The 17,435-nt window shown below is 34.3% G+C and overlaps 2 protein-coding genes across 5 annotated transcripts; both read left to right on the forward strand.

Annotated features, from left to right (window-relative positions):
• Positions 1-4,855: 4,855 nt before the first annotated feature.
• LOC132064854 (uncharacterized) lies at positions 4,856-9,043 on the forward strand. The gene is made up of 2 exons (XM_059457996.1): positions 4,856-5,338; positions 8,579-9,043. The coding sequence occupies exons 1-2, from the start codon at positions 5,096-5,098 to the stop codon at positions 8,840-8,842; spliced, it is 507 nt and encodes a 168-aa protein (XP_059313979.1). The 5' UTR covers positions 4,856-5,095; the 3' UTR covers positions 8,843-9,043.
• A 186-nt stretch (positions 9,044-9,229) lies between these two features.
• Positions 9,230-15,469, forward strand: LOC132064852 (reticulon-like protein B11). Of its 4 annotated transcripts, none has more exons than XM_059457992.1 (7): positions 9,230-9,455; positions 9,980-10,076; positions 10,584-10,764; positions 11,279-11,420; positions 11,528-11,597; positions 11,676-11,848; positions 14,940-15,469. In XM_059457992.1, exons 2-6 carry the CDS (start codon positions 10,025-10,027, stop codon positions 11,843-11,845), a joined length of 615 nt encoding a protein of 204 aa, XP_059313975.1. In that variant the 5' UTR covers positions 9,230-9,455; positions 9,980-10,024; the 3' UTR covers positions 11,846-11,848; positions 14,940-15,469. The 4 variants fall into 4 exon arrangements, with proteins under 4 accessions (XP_059313975.1, XP_059313977.1, XP_059313976.1 ...); XM_059457994.1 differs by lacking the exon at positions 9,230-9,455 and adding an exon at positions 9,497-9,617; XM_059457993.1 differs by lacking the exon at positions 9,230-9,455 and adding an exon at positions 9,515-9,638.
• The last annotated feature ends 1,966 nt before the right edge of the window (positions 15,470-17,435 follow it).

The raw sequence follows: 17,435 nt of genomic DNA on the forward strand, positions 1-17,435 counted from the left end.
ACATTCTTGCTTTAGTTTATTATTTTATAACACGTTATCAGCACGAGTCTCTAATCTTTTTATTAAAGTTTAGTTCCGCATCAATACTACCTTCTCAGGAAACTTAAGAGAAATATAGGAAAATTAAATTGATGCTATATTCGTCAATGCGAGATCTGTTGTATTAACATATTACTCTTGGAGGAGAACGTACGCTTAGAGTATGGTTTGAAGTCTGTTTGCACTTCATGAGGTATGTATCCTTAGTAAATCATATTTTACGGTGGCTTGGTCTTCTTTCTAGCATCTTTTCCTTTCTAAGTTAACAAAGTAACATGATTCCATTATTGGCTGAAACTAAGCAAAGGATATGAGAATTCTAAAGTTTTGCACTTTCAGATATTTTCAACACTAACTATTAGTTGAATTGAGCAAATAAAAATCTGTAGCGATAAATCAGAGAATGAATTGTGGTTGGTATTGCTTTTATATTGGATGTCTTTGTCTTCTACTACTAATGATATCCACTTTGTTTGGTTTATCGTATTTGAGGAACCTAATTGGTCCGAATTATTTATGCCTCAAATTTGTTCCCGAAGAACAATAATGTTAAGAGGGATTATGATGTTAATTTCATATTTCTTAATGGCTAAATGAGAATTTGGAAGAAATAAATAACCACCGTGGCAATATTTCTAAAGGCTTGTGATTATGATTGAAGATATGTTTGAGAAGGATTCTCTATATTATATGCCCCGATTTGTTTCGTTAACAATATTTTAAAAGAGATTATAAGAGATCATAATTTTATATGATTAAAGGCACGTTCACATGATTATATATTTTCCTTCTCGAAGAACGGACGCTTTTGATGAAAATTTCATTCCAAAAATGAGCACGTAGTAAGGCTTATAACTACGGACTTTTGGTTGTGAAGTTATAACGACCCATCTCCAGAAGAGATGAAAAAGAAAAAATAACCTTTCACTACCAAGTATGAACGGTTTTTCCTGTGCAAGGATAATAACGTGACTTGCTGGATACTTTCAATTCTTTAATTAGTTCAAATTATACCTTATACAAATACACATGACTATATTTTGAATTAATTCTCTATGTTTAGTTCTATTTTGTGCTCATATCTCATCTATCTACATGGCTTATGTTTTACACACATATTTATGTGTTTGAGTAGAATAGTGTTAAATCAAAACTACTCTGATGTTTTTTTTTTCTCTGCCATCAATTTCTAATATCACCCAACTATATGAACTACTAATGATAATTTTAAAATCATATACCTTTTGGTGTCCTGATAGCAAAAGTCATGCCTAGTTAACTGAGACATTTTTTTTTTCTGTCAATCAAAATATGCTTGAGCATATTAAATTGAATATACACTTTCTGATAGGTTTTTGTGGATACCTAAAGTAATAAATCTAGAAGTATCGGTATAACTTTTGACAAGTAGAAAAAGTTTGGGAAATATATTAAAGCGGACTCAGAGAAATAATGAGCTATTGAAAATTATGTATAAAGCTCATCTAAATGACCAAGTTTTATTCCCCGAGTGAATGAAGAAATACCACAACACACCTCTGAAGAGATAAAATAGCAAAAGATATAGATGTTATTTTGTGGTATGAAGGTCATTCTTTCTCGTACTTTGTCGTAATCAAATTATCTTGGATACTTTTATTATAAATCATTCCAAGGCAAATGAAAAAGATTTTATAGAATATTTTCTATTATAACCACATTGATAGCATGATTAGTTGTTATTAATTTCCCTGAAGGAAATAACAAATTCATGTATTTTTCTTGATTGAGGATGTAATATTTCGTGGTCACCGCTAAGATACAAAATATTCGGACATTAATAGCAAATCTCCCGAAGGAGATGTTTGAAATACTCGAAGTTTAGAACTTAATGTTTAATCATTTATAAATTGTATTGTCTTTAGATGTCCATTTAATTACTATTTATTTCATGACACCAAATGGTGTCTAACTAAAACTCTTTTATGATACCAAATATCGAGCAATATTTGGTAGTTAAAAAAATTAATGATCAAGGTCCGTAAGAGCCTAATCATTTGTATATAATGTGTCCGAACAATATGTGATTATGGAGAATAAATTAAAGGCTCCTAAAGAGCTTATATATTATTATGTCATTCATCCTAGATTGTAATATTTGAAGGTGTGATGATCGAAACAAAAGTTCTAGTAAACCCGTTTACTAAAGTAAATGACTATCATATTGAAGATTTAAATGATTGGAGGACTAAATATCTTCAAAATATCATAGTGGAAAAGAAATATGAATATGAAAGGTTACTCGATTTGTACAACAAATGTAAGCATGATGAATTGCATGCCACAATAAATTATAAGTTTATTGGTACAAAAATAATTCATGTCATAGTAAACCGAGTTTACTAAAACAAATAGCACATGGCATGGTAAACTTTAAGTTTACTAGTATAGATAATTTTATCAGTTGGCATGAGCAATTTGGCCATCCGATTCAAATATGATGTGCAGATTGAATATTCGACATATATTGAAGAACTTGAAGATTCTTCAAGAATTTATTTGTGTTGCTTGTTCCCATGATGAGTTTATTATACTAGCTAATGTTGGGATTGCATCCCTAAATTCTGGAAAAAAAAATATAAAAGGTGAATATGGGCCGTTCACCGTTATGTGATGTCTTAAATAGATGCATCGATAAGACGTTGTTGCGTATGCGTTTATTGTCAACTTTACTTTGACATATAAAAGTTACTTGCTCAAAAACGATTGAGTTGAGAACGCAATTTTCAGATTATGTAATCAAGATAATTCATCTTGTTAATGCTAGTTTGTATAAGGAATTGGCGTTAATGCCTTTAAATAGCTAAACCATTGCTTATGAGAACAAAGCTTCACGTGGTGGTCGAGATATGATATATTGTATACAACATCATTTGTATGCTTGACCAATAAATTATGATAATTCTCCTTCACAATCGTTCGGGGTTAGGAACCGGATATTTCATCTATGAAATATGATTAATTAATCTACCATGATGCACAAAGATGAATTCTCGGATGGGATATATGTTAGTTTTTCTAACATAAGGGGGAGAGAATAAGCATGAGGAATATGTTATGAATTATCATTAGTGTGATCCTCATTCAAAAGATAATTCAACTCAAATGCCGAAGATTTGCCGTGGAAAATTAATTTCTAATTTCAAATTTGTAAAATGCTCCTATTAAATTCATGCTCAAGGTGACTAGATACAAAGATGCATGAAGAGTGGTAGACTAATCGGTTCGCAATAATCATTGAAAAGAAAGGAGCAAATGATCAATGATCATTATAAGCGAGGCAATGTGCTCTTGAAGTGGTTTCGACATAACACTTCATTAAACCTCATGATGGTTTAGGTACCTAAAATAATGAAAGTGATGAGATCTCAATAAGTTATGTCATATTGCGAACCGATATAAATGATATATCATTGACAAAATCTTTGTACAATATAGCGCAATATTGTAAAAGATTGTGGGATTTAAATTCTACGCCTATTAAAGCATGCTAACATAGAAATTATTATCAAGTGAAATGATGCATCTTGCTAAGCGTAAAGTTATTGGACACGCATTGTAAGATATCACATCATTTTGATAAATATTGTCACTTGAAAAAATTTATATGAAAATTCTGTAGAATTTTAAATAATTTACAAGTTGTAGAAATTTATTCATAATTCTTATATGAATTAAGTTAAGCAAGGTGAACGTGATTTTATCATCTTAATGAATATTTATCGACTAAGGGCACAAATGACTCTATTTATCCTTACGTCTTTGTGAAAGTCAAAAGCTATATTGGTTAGTGCAAGTTGATGACTTGAGAATTATCAAACTTCAAGAGTTTTCAAAAGAAATAGATTATCTATTTGAAAGAAGTTGAAATGAGAAACTTAAAATTTTTTGGTCTTCGAAGTGCCAATATCTTTATGCAATTGATTCATTTATATATTTTTTAAAAGGATTATAAATAAAAAGTCTAGTCATGTAAAGATAGCATTTTTATAAAGCAAGTCGGGAATACACTTGCGGGATTTCAATAATATCACATACCATTGCAACTCTATCCAAAGATCAAGATGCGACGAAGATACATAGCAACTAAAGAGAGGATTCATAAAAGCACAAGTCATGCTTCATGAGAATACACACGAGCTATAATTGGTGATATCAACGTGCAAGAGATTTGTTCGAGCGTTAATATGACTTGATTTATTCACTAAGTCTATCTTTCAACCAAGTCTATAGCAACCGCAACTTCAAGTAAGATGTGAAGATTCAAGTTTTTGGATTGAAGTTCATCGGGGAGTTAATACGCGTTGTACTTTTTTTCCTTTCAAGGTTTTTGTCCCACTCGGTTTTTCCTTGTAAGGTTTTTAATGAGGCAACCAAATAGCGTATTATTAGAAATGTATTTCTTTTCCTTCACTGATTTTTTCCCATTCGGTTTTTTCTAGTAAGGTTTTAATGATATTATCTATCGAAATAGACATCAAGGAGTGTTATAAATATTATTATAATATTGTGATGTCTATCTTTAGGAGAAATTTTAGGATTTCTTTGTAGGGTTGTGACTTTGTCACCAGTCGTTCAATTATCTCCTATAAATGAGGGGTTATAATCCCTTTTTCATCCTCATAAGAAATAAGAGTCTCTTCTCTCTTGTTCTACAAACATTCTTGCTTTAGTTTATTATTTTATAACATGTTTCATGTTTTCTCTTTTACTTTTTTACTTTGTTGATTGTTCGAGGGAGAGGTAAAGTATTTAAATGATCAACGTTGAGTTTAGTTAGGTCAAAAGTGTACTATATCTAAACTTAGAGATCGCAAAGTCGCATTCAAGAGAATTTTAGGGGTAAATAGCCCTAAAAGATTCATCTGTCTTCCTTGTCCAGGCAATCATACTCGGCGTCGAAGCCCAAGTACCCCAGGAAAGAATTCTCTCAGTTCACAACAGTTAACATCCTCAATATATATATATACCCCAAATACAAGAGTAAAAGTACATAACTCTTTTCGGGGCCCCGAAGATGTCATCGTCGGGTCGAGATTTACAGGTGGTTCCTGCGACGGGGAGGCAGGTGGCTGCCCTACCTCCTCGACCTCCAGCTCCTCCTTCTTCCACCGCACTTGTGGAATACACGCCACCTGCGGCAAATCCTGAAGATGAGGATCTGGAGATAAAGCTACGTCGTATACTTGAATGTGTGCCTGTTAGGGTTAGCAATACTTCTGGTAGTTCTGCCGGTTCTGGCTCTGGCGACTTTCATCAGGTACCCGCTCTTCTATTTGATTTCTCTTTTGTTTGCTTTGTGGTTAACTACAAATATTGCTAATCTCGAGTGGGCTTATAATCAGTTGGCGTGCTCGGAAGTTGGAATTCATTCGAGCATCTGAAGTAGTTGTTGATTTATGGTTTGAGAATGATGTAATTCTTGTAGCAATCATTGAAACAGATAAATAGTACTCTATTGTGCTGCAGCCTCCAAGATGTATAAAGTCATATTATGCTAGTATAAATATTGCTATTTTCAAGCGATTGATTATATCATGCTTGGAAGTTTGGATTTCAGTCTGTTTAACGGATGCTGAATTGGAAATTAGTTGAGGTTAGAGACTGTGTGTGGTAATTGAGAGCACTGGAAGAAGTTGTTAATTTAAGTTTTTTTAGAATGATGTAATTCTTGTAGCAAACATTGAATCAGATAAATAGTGAGTAATTTGTTGTGCTGCAGCCTGCTAGATGTTTAAAGTTTGATTAAATGTGTGCAAAATTGATGTTCTGTGCAAGTCTATCCAGCAATTTGCAAGGTTGCGCCTATCTGTTGAAAATCATAATAAGGTTGGTCATGCAGTTGCTGGTTTGACTCTTAGATTCAGTTGCTATTAGTGAAATGACTTTATGGAGAGACTCCTAACAGATAAACTACTTATTTACTGATTCACTTATTTTGCCAGATTTCTTGTCATACAATGTGACTGAGATAATATCCTATGTGTCCCTAATCCTTCTCACAACGAAGAAGCTCAGTGTCGTATCAAGGACCCTTTTCCATGCCTTTTTTTTTTTTTTTTTTTTTGGGGGATCGGTAAAGATATAATATTGTTGTTGAAACATTCTTGCTTGTCCTTCTGTTTGAAGGGGAGCTTTTGGAGCAATGGTAAAGTTGTCTCCGTGTGAGGTCACAGTTTGATCCGCGGAAGCAACCATTAATGCTTCATTAGGGTAGATTGTCTATATCACACCCCTTGGGATGCAGTCCTTCCCCGGACCCTTCCCCGGACCCTGCTAACATTGGATGTTTTGTGCACTGGGCTGCCCTCTTTGAATTATAAGTTAGGTGAAGAGGTTTGTTCAACTCACCTCCTTGAGAATTTTGGTAAGTTGAACACAAACTTGTCTTACAATATCCAGGTGATACTATAGAATCTAATGATAGGGTCCTTCTCGTGGTGGCTATAATATCTAGGCAAATTCAGATGAAAAATGAGATCACTTTTAGATAATCTGATGTAGTTTATGTCCAACTTAGAGGGCTTTGCTTCTCTTTATAATCCCTCAGTATGTGCGTGTTTTGGGCTAATGCCGTGGAGGAAATAGCCAAAAGTAGTTATCTTGTTGTCACCACTTTGACATAACCCCTTCTAGGTTTCTACCCTTACTTTAATACTATTTAGGAATAAGGAGGCACTTGGGACCGGCTAGATTGACCACTGATGACATTAGGCCCATAATTTTCATTGAAAGCAATCACTTGTTTTTCAACATTGACAGCTGCAGAAGCAATGCCTCCATATTCCAACATCACTTTCTGCCTTAATGATAGTTTAGTGGCACTTTGGCGTCCAGCTATGGTTTGAGATGTCTTATGGCTGCTTTACTGTATCTCATCAAGTGACTTTTCTTGTTGGGATGAATTTTCAACCGTAGGTCTTTCTTTGGCAGGCAACATTGTTGGTTACTTTAGCAGAAGCTTCCAAGGATCCTGTTTGCGAATTGTGAGTGTTCAATAATAAAGCAATAGCTGAAGTAGTAGGATGGGAATAGAGTAGTTGAGTTCTAGAGAATTGCTAGAGAGCAAGAGTGGTCTTATTTTGAAGAAGAAAATAGAGGTGCCTGTTGTTTATCGAAGAATGTTTGTGTTGCTATTGCAATTGTAAAATGTCAAAAGGATCAGATATGTACTCAAGAACTCTAGAAGTGAGAAGATTATGGACAAAGTGCACTTTGAAAAAATTAATCAGGTGCAGGCAAAAAGGTAGGTAAACAATAGCTCCCGAATTGCTAAAGTTCAATATGTTATTCATCTTAGTGTTGACATTCTAGGAGATTGAAGAAGTATTCATTGGTTGAAGAAGTGTCAAGAGTTAATAGTGAACAGGTGATTGAGAACATCCACGTAAAAGTAGCAAGTGATTACAGTGGATTTAAGTGCTCAAAGTTAGAAGTGGATATGGCTAAATGATTGCACTAACCTAATCCTTCCCTCAAAGCAGGAGAACAAACAGAAAAAGATTTCCTATGCTGCTTAGCCCATTTTTTTTTATTATTTTGTTCTTATGGACTCTACTGACTCTGAAATCTGCTATGTTGGCCTTTGATAAAGAATTGTTGTTGTTTTCTCATGTTTACGTCCAGTAAGCTCAAGGGCCGTTCTTTAACTTTCACACCTTATTTTCTTTTTATTTTTTTCCTGAAAAGGAACACAACTCTGTAACTAAATGCAAGCAAATCAAAGATGATTGTGTCTTTCTAGTTGCCTCAAGCTCAACCTGGATGAGCTAATTGTGAAGTGAGATGAAGTGTTTAAACTGAGCTGAACTGGAACTAAGCCTGTTTTTTCTTGTGTGGTTGAGGTTTTCACTAATGTTGCAAAAATGTTTAGTGTCCTCGCCTCCTCTGTTTGACAATTTGTTATCTTGAAAAACATTGGGTGCTGAACTACATAATATAGTTACGTAATACATATATTACTGCTAAAATACAATTCTACAATTGTTCAAAAAAAAAAAAAAAAAAAAATACAATTCTACACTTGCTTTAAGATTTTGGTGGGGGTGCATGTAATTCATCTTAAGCAGTACGAATTAATGTGTATACTCATCGAATTGGAGCTTGTCTCTTTTTTTTTTTTTTTTTTTTTTTTTTGCTTTGAGTTCAAATGCTCAAGTAGTATTCAGGATCTCTTTGTATGTGTATGTATGTTTTGAATTATATGATCCATGGCAAATACATATATATAGACAACTTTGTCCTTTTTCTTGTCATGATTTCTATTGGATGCATAATCTAGAACGTTTAGCTTATATTTGTTCAATATGTCAATGGAAAGATGTTGTTCAGCATAGGTATTTTTCTGCATATTGAATTCTGAACATGCATTTTGTTCATTCGGGATTAATTCCAGTCTGTTGTGTGTCACTAAGAAGTGATTTACTATGATTAGGTCATATCTGTGTTTAAAGAATAGTAGATATTGTCAAGAATAACATTTTCTTGGGATTCTTTGCAGTATCGGCAGATGAGACGGAGAGAACAAGACCGGCTTGCAAGGATGGATGTTGACTACCAGAGAAGGAAAGAGATTGCTGAATTCAACTTGAGAAGAGAAGAAAAATTAAAAGCTACAGAAGAGAGGACAGCCAAAAAACGTGCAAGGCGGCAGAAGAAAAAGCAGAGGAAGAAGGAGAAGAAGAGTAGTTCTGGTGCAGGCGGAGAAGAAAACCATAGGGAAGAGTTGTCTGGTGATGATGAAGCTGACTCCGACAACAACTAAGAAGGGAGAGATGATTTGACTTCAAATTTAGCTTTGCCAAGACGCTTGGATCAGGAGCTTGCATGCGCTATATAGTTCGAAAACTTGAGATGATGTAACATAAGTAACACTGTGAACAACTTTTCAAAATATTCCTCCTGTTCTTTTTCTCTGTTTTTTTAGTTGAAAAAGATTGGCCTCTAGAATACGTGGGGCTTGGAATTTTGATTCGTGAAATCTAGATGGTCAATGGACGGGCAAACTTGGCTGCTAAGGCTATATCAGGTGTCCATTGTCAGCATAGTAGGGCGTTACCCAGTCTACTGGTAATATATAGTCTTTGGGAAGCCCCAACCTCTAGTATTTACTTGAAGTTATAGTTGAATCATTGAACCAAATCATCACTAACGGTTGGTGGGCAGCACCAATTGTTGTTGTCCTCTTTTGCGTACAATTTAAGAGACCAACACATCGTTTACATCTCTTCTTTACCAGGAGCAGAAGTAAAATAATAGAGTACCCAAAAAAGAGTAAAATAATCAAAAACTCTAAAGCATTCAACTGTTGGAGCAACATCCCTTGGCTAAAGTAAATTTGTTCCTATTAAAGGCAGCGTTGACATAAACACGAACAGGTTAGGTAGTCTCTTTGAGAGAAAATTTTGATATGCACAACGTGATAATTCTATTTTTACAGTGTAATGCACTCATTTGTTTAATTTGCGACCTGTAATATGTACATTAGACTTATGACAAGTTAGTCGTTGGCCATACAATAGGATTGCAGGAGCAAGAAGGTTATAGTTTTACCCAACAAGGTTCCATTTGTTTAATTTTGATTACTCTCTTTGGTGCATTTGATGATGCAATTACTTGGTAATATTTGATTTGATCGTAAATTTGACCCCATCGTTCTTAGACATAGTAATTATGAAATGTAAGGTTTTTATTTGTTTAAAAAAAAAAAAAAAGAAAGAGAAGAAAAGAAAAGAAACAGCCTTCACCTTTCCACCTTTAGCATAACGTCTTTTTGATATATTTTTTCCTCATTACTTTTGATTGATTATGTTATTGTTTAATCGTTAATCCATTAGTAAGGCTGGCAAATTTGAAAAGTTGAACTGATTTACCAAAAATATACTGTCATCGCCCTTTACAGAGTCTTCCTTCCAGCGGTTGCAGATTAGGCAAAACCCTAATCGACATGGGAGATAATCGTCAGTCTTTTGTTCATCATGCTCTTGGTGGCGGCCCAGGTTTCTCTCTCTCTCTCTCTCTATATATATATATGCATCCAATTAATGTTTCTCTCTCTCTATATATATGCATCCATAGCCCCAGTTCATGCATGTCAATTAATTCAGATTTGACATTGACCTTATCGCATTTATTAATCAATGCATCAATTCAGTATGGATTTTGAAGCACCACTTGATCACGATTATAATCAACTTTTATTTTTCTATATAAAAAAATGCTCCATGTGTCCCAATTTATGTGAACTTTTCTATTTTTGAGAGTTAATTTGACTAAATTTTGAAGCTAAATTGGATTAGATTAACTCGATATTTTTAGATTAAAATTTATGTATTTGAAAACTACATGAAAAGTACTATAGTTGCAACTTTTCTCATATCGATGTGTTGACAAAGTACATCTTACAGTTTGAATCTCCGGAAGCAAAAAATATAACATAAATTGGGAGAGAATACTATTCAATTGCAATTTTTTTGTTGAAGTGCTTAATTTTTTTTTTTTTGCAGTGGCGGATATGCTGTTGTGGAGGAGATGGTGTGCTAGTGTTACTCTTCTTGTTAGTTCCACTGCACTTTGGATTCTGTTTGAGAAAGCTGGCTATAATGTCCTTTCCTTTATTGCCAATGTTATGTTGCTTCTAGTTGTTATTCTCTTCTTCTGGGCTAAATCTGCCTCACTTCTTAACAGGTAATGAGATAACTGCATGTAATGCAATTCAACTTTTTCATTATAGTTTCTGATTGCTCTCTGAATAAGATTGGTGGATCATTGATTTTATCTTTAATACTGTATTTGAAAATTAAAGCCTACTGTTAGGTAGTGGGTGCATCTGAAGTAGATCTGCCTCTGGCTGTTGCATTTCAGTTGTGGTTCTGATTGTGTTGTCTTTTTAATGATTATGCTCTAGTAAGACTTTTTTCTCAGAGTATTAGACTATTAGTATTATTCGCGTTTTCCCTTATTTTTAGATTTCTATTACGACCTGTTGTTTATTTAGCCTCCGTTGTTATCGTTCTTTGAGCCAAGGGTATATCGGAAACAACCTCTCTACCTCCCAAGGTAGGGGTAAGTTCTGCATACACTCTACCCTCCCCAAACCCCGTCATGTGGGATTACACTGGGTTTGTGGTTGTTGTTGGTGGTGTTGTTGTAGTAAGACTTTTTATGGATTACTGAATCAATTATGTTTATACAATTACAGGCCTTTACCTCCGATCCCTGATTTGGAGGTTCACGAGGAATCTGTGGTGAAGGCTGCTGACTCGATGCGTGTTTGGATCAATCATGTCCTGATGATTGCCCATGATATTGCTATTGGTGGGAATTTAAAACTTTTTGTTAAGGTCTGTTTTTATAGGACCCTTTCCATTTCAAGCATCATGTTTGTCACGTTATGGTGCGTCATGTTTTGTTAACATTTACATTCTGTTAATATGGATTGGTTTATCAGGTTGCTCTTGGATTGTGGCTGATATCTTATGTTGGTAGTTTTTTCAACTTGCTCACTTTCATCTACATGGGTGAGTAGGGTTCTTTTCAGGTGATATAAGTTGTTGTTTGGGATTTGTCCTTGACTGGATTTTGTATCTTACTTTCAGGAGTTCTTTTTAGCTTGTCTGTGCCTCTGTTGTATGACAAGTACCAAGATCAAATTGATGACAAGCTTATTATAGCACAAAAGGTCATTCAGACACAGTACAGGAAAATTGACGAGAATGTACTGAGAAAGATTTCAAGGTCTTCAAATAAGGAAAAGAAGACTCAGTAAAATGTAATGTCTCCTCTCACCCCTTTCTCTTTCGTTCTCTTTCTCTCAGATACAAAGATATACATGCGCTTTTCTGTTCTTTCCTATGCATATCTTCACAGGATGTCTGGGTTCTGTTGTCTTGTGAAATGTCTATAGAATTAAACATTTGCTTGTCACAATAATGTTCTGCTGCTCTGAATCCTTTATGCTGTGCCTTTTGATCTGTAAGCAAAATACATTTGTGCTGCTATTAGTTCTTGATATCCTAATAGACAGGGGGCACTAATAAGAGTTATTTTACTTGCTGCTTGACTTGTTTTGGGACGAATTTTCATATTTCTTGGCTGTATAATTAGAAGAACAATTGACTCTCCATCTGAAGACTTTTGATAATGCAGCTATAACCCTGATGTATGATTTCCCTCGGTAACGTCCTTTCCCTTTTATGGGCGTATTGATAGTCCGCTGACCAATGAAGACAGATTCTTTTAGCTAAGCAATATATTTGTGCTTCAGATGCCTTAATTTTGGGAGAAATTTGGAAACATGGGAAAAACCATAGAATTAAGTAAAAGAATGTGGAGAAAGTTACATGTAAGAGAAGATACTGAAGATCTGTCTTATTTTATCTTTTTATGCCTTTCAACTATGTAATTATCATTTGCTCTTGGATATCCCTCTTTTCGCTTTAAAGAACTAAATGAATGTCATTTCTGATTCCTTTGACCAGAAGTGACTCTAGTTACCCTAAGGCCCAAATATTAGTACGAGTAGAAGTGGAAGGATAGAAAATGGTCGTTACATAGAGAATAAGTGAAACGATTAAGAGTCTTTGGGGACTAAAGGGCAAATTTTTCTTTTCCAGATCTATACATCCGACTATTCTGGTATTTCCTGAAGTGGGTTTATTTCCTAAGAACTAAGCGTATCTCCATGTTTCCTTTGTATGGAGTCTCTAGTCATCATATCTTCATTCTATAATGCAACAAAGAGGCAATCAGTTGGTACATCCGTACAAACTTATGTTAGATCACACTTTGCCAAGAGCATTTTTTTGGTTCAGGGAGTAAAATGTCAAAATTCTTTCATCCATTTTGCAGGTGATTTTCTTGTTTCACTGAGACTTTAGACATGACAAAGTGCCCCTAAATAAGAATGTAAATTTTCTATAATATCTCAAACAAAATATTTTATCTTAAATTTGGATGATGATGTATTTAGCCCATTTTTATTCCTATAAAGTAAGGTCAGCTTGTGGTTCTGCTTCTCTTATTGCTATCCAACATATGCTTCATATGTAGAAGAATGACTGCAGTAGTAAACTAGTGGTGGGCCAGGAGACGTTGCTCCCCAACTTTTGCATTGCTTTATCCCTTTGTACACCTCAGAATTTAGAGATTGATACTAACCAGGGGCAGATCCAGACATTTTCTTAATAAAGTGCAAATATGATAAATGAATCTACTATCCTGTGTCATGCAAAAGCATGGAAAATGTTGGTTTATTAAATTTATTAGTGCATATATTCGCTAAACAGGAATTTTGAATAGAGAAACTCAAAGAAAATAGAACAGTTAAATTTATCCCTGAGAAAATTTTGGATTGGACTTGCATAGCAAATTAAATTATCAAACAATCAAAAGATGAATAGATCATCCTTCTGTCCTAAGTCAATAGACCATTTCACCTAACTGCTCTTCAGAGATCAACCAAACATGAGTGGTTCCTTTAATTTTTACAAAAAAAGTTCATATCTAGAATCTACATGAAAAATAAGACACTCAAGTTTGTTCCAATACTTAATAGTCCGTCTGTTAAGACAAATTAGGTGTTTTCTAACACTAGAGGTTCTCTACATTTTCTACGATAGATCTAAACAAACTAAAAAGGTTTTTGGAATGCAAAGTAAAAAAAGTTAGGACAAATGGAATAGAAAGGAGATTTTGTTCAAGGTCAAAAGTTCTATAGTTTTTTTTTTCCTTAATGCCAAGAGTAAGTTATACATACTTCATTTTACCTTCTATATATGTGATTAATCTTCTAAATAAGCCGTAAGCCTTTGGCATAAAAGCTTCCCTCACTGTTTTGCTTCTAAAGTTTATTGACAAATGTCACAAGTCAATTCACAACAACAGTAACAACAGCATACCCAGTGTAATCCACAAGTGGAGTCTGGGGAGGGTAAAATTCTGAGTTTGGGTTCCAAGGGATACCTCTGCGGGTTGAGTCAGGCAATTAGACTTCTTGCCTTTGCAGTGAGATTCTTATTTCGTGTTCTGATTTTGGTTAGAGGTGTGATTCATGCGAACCAGATAGACAACCTTGCTGATATGGAGATTCATCTCCTTACTGTTGTTCAAACAACATCCAAGATCCCAAAGGCAGCTTGTAGATAGGATTTTTGTGTCTGCACTTGGAAATATTTCCTTTCTGCTAATATAAGACATGTACATACATTCCAAACTTATCTAAACATTAGGCAGCCATTCATCTTAAGAAGTACTATACTTCTGACTCCTTTATGCCAAGCTTTCGAGTTGAGTATATTCACATTATTTGTTGTGTTTCAAAAAGATTCTAAACCTATTTCAATTATATATCTTTGGGGAATTGGTGGGCATGTATATTAGCTCATTGGAGCACTGTTTACTTTTACCCACTGACAGCAGAGATTTAGGATCTCTACTGCTTCATCTTGAACATCCACATTGATCTCTGGAATCATAGCAATGAATTTACCAATAGTTACCATGAACAATCACTGTTTAGCATACAGAAATATCCTAATTCCAGCGCGAACATACATTTCCAAGCAGCTACATACACTAGGTCAGTTGACCTGTATAGACTTAGTGGTGAGAAACTGGTTGGTGTAAATAATTAGAAGCTATACGTCCTTTTGCCTCCACCCTCATCTGTCAATTTTCTGCTGATGAGGAAATATGTTCCCTTTGCTCCTTTTCTTGATTTCACGACTCTTTTACTTCCATTTCAACTTTGTTTCCCCTTTGATAGTGGATTAAAGCAGAGATAGCCTTGATGCATTATTCCGTGTTCATGCATGAAAACTTTGTTCTCAGAATTTTCTGAAATCTGTTTTATTGTTTTGTAGGTTGACCTAGGACTGCACCATCCAACATCGATGGGATGAGATTTAATTGCCTTGTAACACATCGGTTTTAAGAAGATTGAACTTACTAGTTATTTGTTATTTTTTGTGAATGGTTCTCGATGATCTTGGTTAGTGGAAGTGCCTGTGGCAGATGAAGTAATGGTTTACATGATTGGAATTGAAATAGTGGCATGGTCATTTGATTGGTAATCCACAAGCATTTCAATGGTGCTAGTGCATACTCTGGAAGTTCTCTTTTACTATGATTTAGAATATATCTGATGCTTGTTGCCTAGTATTTGTACTCTAATCTAGTATACTTTGAGCACCTTAGTAACTGCAGTTCAGCTTTTTCCTTTTTCTGTTTTTTGGTTGTGTAGTTGATGGCCAGCTCTTTCACGCGAATTTCTTTTAGGTAACATTGGAAAAAGGTTCCCTTTGGCTGGGGTGGTGTTGGGGAAACTGCTCTGTAATGATGTGAATGTTGTGGGGGTGTTATAGTTTAATCAATTTGTAGGATTTTGTCCTTCCTTTTCTCTTTCTTTTTCTTTTTGTTATGTTTTTTTCCGCTAATCTTTTTCTGGGAATCTATTGTTAGCACTTAGCAGACCTCCATTCCCGAATGACATTGAAAGATCACATTTTATTTACAGTAATACTGACTAATTTTGTGTCATAGAAAATGATAATAAAAGTAATACTTCAGGGTAACTTAAACAATAACTAATCGGTAGTTTATGTTAATGAGCAAAGTGTAGTTTGAACATTAATTAATGTTATATCGGTTTAGAACTGTTTTATGACGAATCGTATTTTGTGATGTTTAATGGAGTCATAAAAGTGGTGAACTCGTTCTACGTGAACGGAATTCCAGTAAGTATAGCAAAAAGACAGCCCAATGAATTAGGCTGAGCGCTTGTAATGATGCTTTCAGTAGTAGTAAATTGATTGTTTTAATAAAAAGATTTGAATGTTTGTTATTATTGATCAATTAATTAATTAATTATGTTCCAGCGTCAAATGAATTGAGTTTTTTTTTTCAAAAAGAAAAAAAAAAAAGAAAAATAATAATCCAAAAATCATAGGGGGTTTGAAGTTTGAGGGAATTGGGGGAATAAGGGGATCTTATGAGTTATTATTAGTCGGATCGGGCTTAAAAAGGATATCAGGTTATTTAGGGGGATAATTTCCGTCAAGAAAGAGGTATATTTGAAAACTTTAAGAATGGGAGGGGTATTTTTGACCCAAAATAAGTTCGAAGGATATTTTTAGCCATTTTTCCAAAGTAGAGGGGTATTTTTGACCCTTTTCCCATTAATTAATTATGTTCCAGCCTCAAATGAATTGAGTTTTTTTTTTTTCAAAAAGAAAAAAAAAGAAAAAAAACTATTACATATAAATGAATTGAGGTTGGTTGAGCATATTGAAAATCAACTAATTTAGAAAAAAGGTTGGTTGAGCATATTGGGGGAAAAAAAAAAAAGGGGGGAGTGAGCCCAAATTCTGCTTTTGGATTAATTTCTTAGATAAATAAAGGGAGAGAAAAGGAGGAAAAAGATCATAAACAAAATTTGAACTTTCATTTCTTCCGAATTTTAAGTAGGCCGTTGGTAAAACTTTTGGAGGAATCTAACTCAACAAAACTATTGTATTATTAGTCTCAATGAAACATTTCTCTCTTTGATTTCGTAGTCCATCCATATGGTAACATATTCTTATCTCATTCTTTTATTTTATTTTTCTCGTTTCATTTTCCTTCCTTTATTTTATGAGCCTTTCTATCTCCCAGTATAGGGGGTAAGGTATGCGTACACACTACCTTCTTCAAACCTCACTTGCTTCGGGTATATTGTTGTTGTTGTTGTATAAGCACCTGACTCAATTGAAAATTAATGCACTTTGGCAAAAACGTTATGATACGAGTAGTACTTTTTTGATATCTTCATTCCACTTACTAGGAACATAAATAAAAAATAAGAATACTAATTCATTGCTCCAAGCCCGATTGAAAATACTATTGTTTGTATAGGAAGACCAATTCCTTTTGTACGTGACGAATTGACGATTCAACCACAATAGCTTAATTTTATTGGTTCACATGGCAAGTCTATCAATTTTTCAAGCTAATATTTTCGTTAAGCACATCAAAATCTTGGGTTTTAGTCGGCCCACATTTCTCTAATGGTTCACTAGCCGTCAAACCTTTCCTATTTCTTCCTCCTCGCTCAGTTTCATTCACCTCTCTCTGTGCTCTTCAAGTAGCTACTCCACTGTTGATAATGCTTTTTTTCTATGTAACTTTTTGTTTGTGTGGAAACTTCAAAACATCTACTGATTTTGCGATTGCGTGTTACTCCTATATATATACACATACTATATATATAGCAAGAATTAATTTTATGATAATTTAACTGAAAAGATTAAAATACTGAAGCTATTGTAAGTTTGTATTAAAGTTGTATGATAATTGTATGCTGAGTTTGTAAGACAATTGTA

The sequence above is a fragment of the Lycium ferocissimum genome, chromosome 7, assembly GCF_029784015.1.
Source record: "Lycium ferocissimum isolate CSIRO_LF1 chromosome 7, AGI_CSIRO_Lferr_CH_V1, whole genome shotgun sequence".
NCBI classification, from domain to species: Eukaryota; Viridiplantae; Streptophyta; class Magnoliopsida; order Solanales; family Solanaceae; genus Lycium; species Lycium ferocissimum.